Source organism: Meleagris gallopavo, chromosome 2, assembly GCF_000146605.3.
Source record: "Meleagris gallopavo isolate NT-WF06-2002-E0010 breed Aviagen turkey brand Nicholas breeding stock chromosome 2, Turkey_5.1, whole genome shotgun sequence".
Lineage (NCBI taxonomy): Eukaryota > Metazoa > Chordata > Aves > Galliformes > Phasianidae > Meleagris > Meleagris gallopavo.
The window spans coordinates 79437500-79438324 of NC_015012.2; the positions used below are offsets into that span (position 1 = coordinate 79437500).

At 36.1% G+C, this 825-nt stretch overlaps 1 protein-coding gene across 1 annotated transcript in view; it reads left to right on the plus strand.

Moving 5' to 3' along the window:
• The first annotated feature begins 40 nt into the window (after positions 1 to 40).
• LOC100548792 (collagen alpha-1(XII) chain-like) overlaps positions 41 to 825 on the plus strand; it is a 37954-nt gene continuing 37169 nt past the window's right edge. Inside the window, 1 exon segment of the mRNA XM_019613574.1 lies at positions 41 to 167. Coding sequence (XP_019469119.1) covers positions 41 to 167 — 127 coding nt within the window.

Here is an 825-nt window from a genome sequence, read left to right on the forward strand (position 1 = left end):
AAAAAGCATTTTAATCTTTTCTTTTGTTTTACTTTAGACCATGGTTGGTGGGCGGCAGAACAGTGTGGTAATACAAAAGCTGCAGCCTGACACACCGTATGCTATTACCGTGTCATCGATGTATGCGGATGGTGAAGGGGGCCGAATGACAGGACGAGGCAGAACCAGTAAGTAACATGTGATCTTGTTAGATTTGAAACAAATCTGATTTACTTTTCAAATCAGCGGAGAAAATGTCTCTGTGGTGAAACTTATCATGTCTATTTGTTCTCTCTCCTTTGGTATTTGGATTTCTATGACAGTATTTTTCTCCTACTATAGGAAGCACTGAGTGATCTTCTACCAGCACTTCAGGTGTAAAAAACAAATCACTATTTTTTAAATTACTTAATTGGATAAGTAAATGTATAATGAAGTTACTTATTAATTTGTACATAGTTTATTTTTGAACTTCTGGAAGGTCAAACATAACAACGTGTTTGGAGAAAAATTAGGAAAACAATCCTAATGAACTTACTGTATATTTCTAAAATAACATGCAGAAATAAAGTTTTCTTATATTTTTCTTTAAATGGCTAGCCTGGAAAAGAGAAGGCTGCAAGGAGACCTCGTTGCAGCCTTGTGGTATTTAAAAGGAGTTTAAAAACATGAGGGAAATCAACTTTTTACACAGGTGGATAGTGATAGGACATGAGAGGATGGTTTTAAACTAAAAGAAGGGAGATTTAGAGAGAGGTTGTAGATGCCTCATTCCCTAGAAGTGTTTAAGGCCAGGCTGGATGGAGCTCTAGGGCAATCTAATCTAGTATTTGATCTAGTAATTGG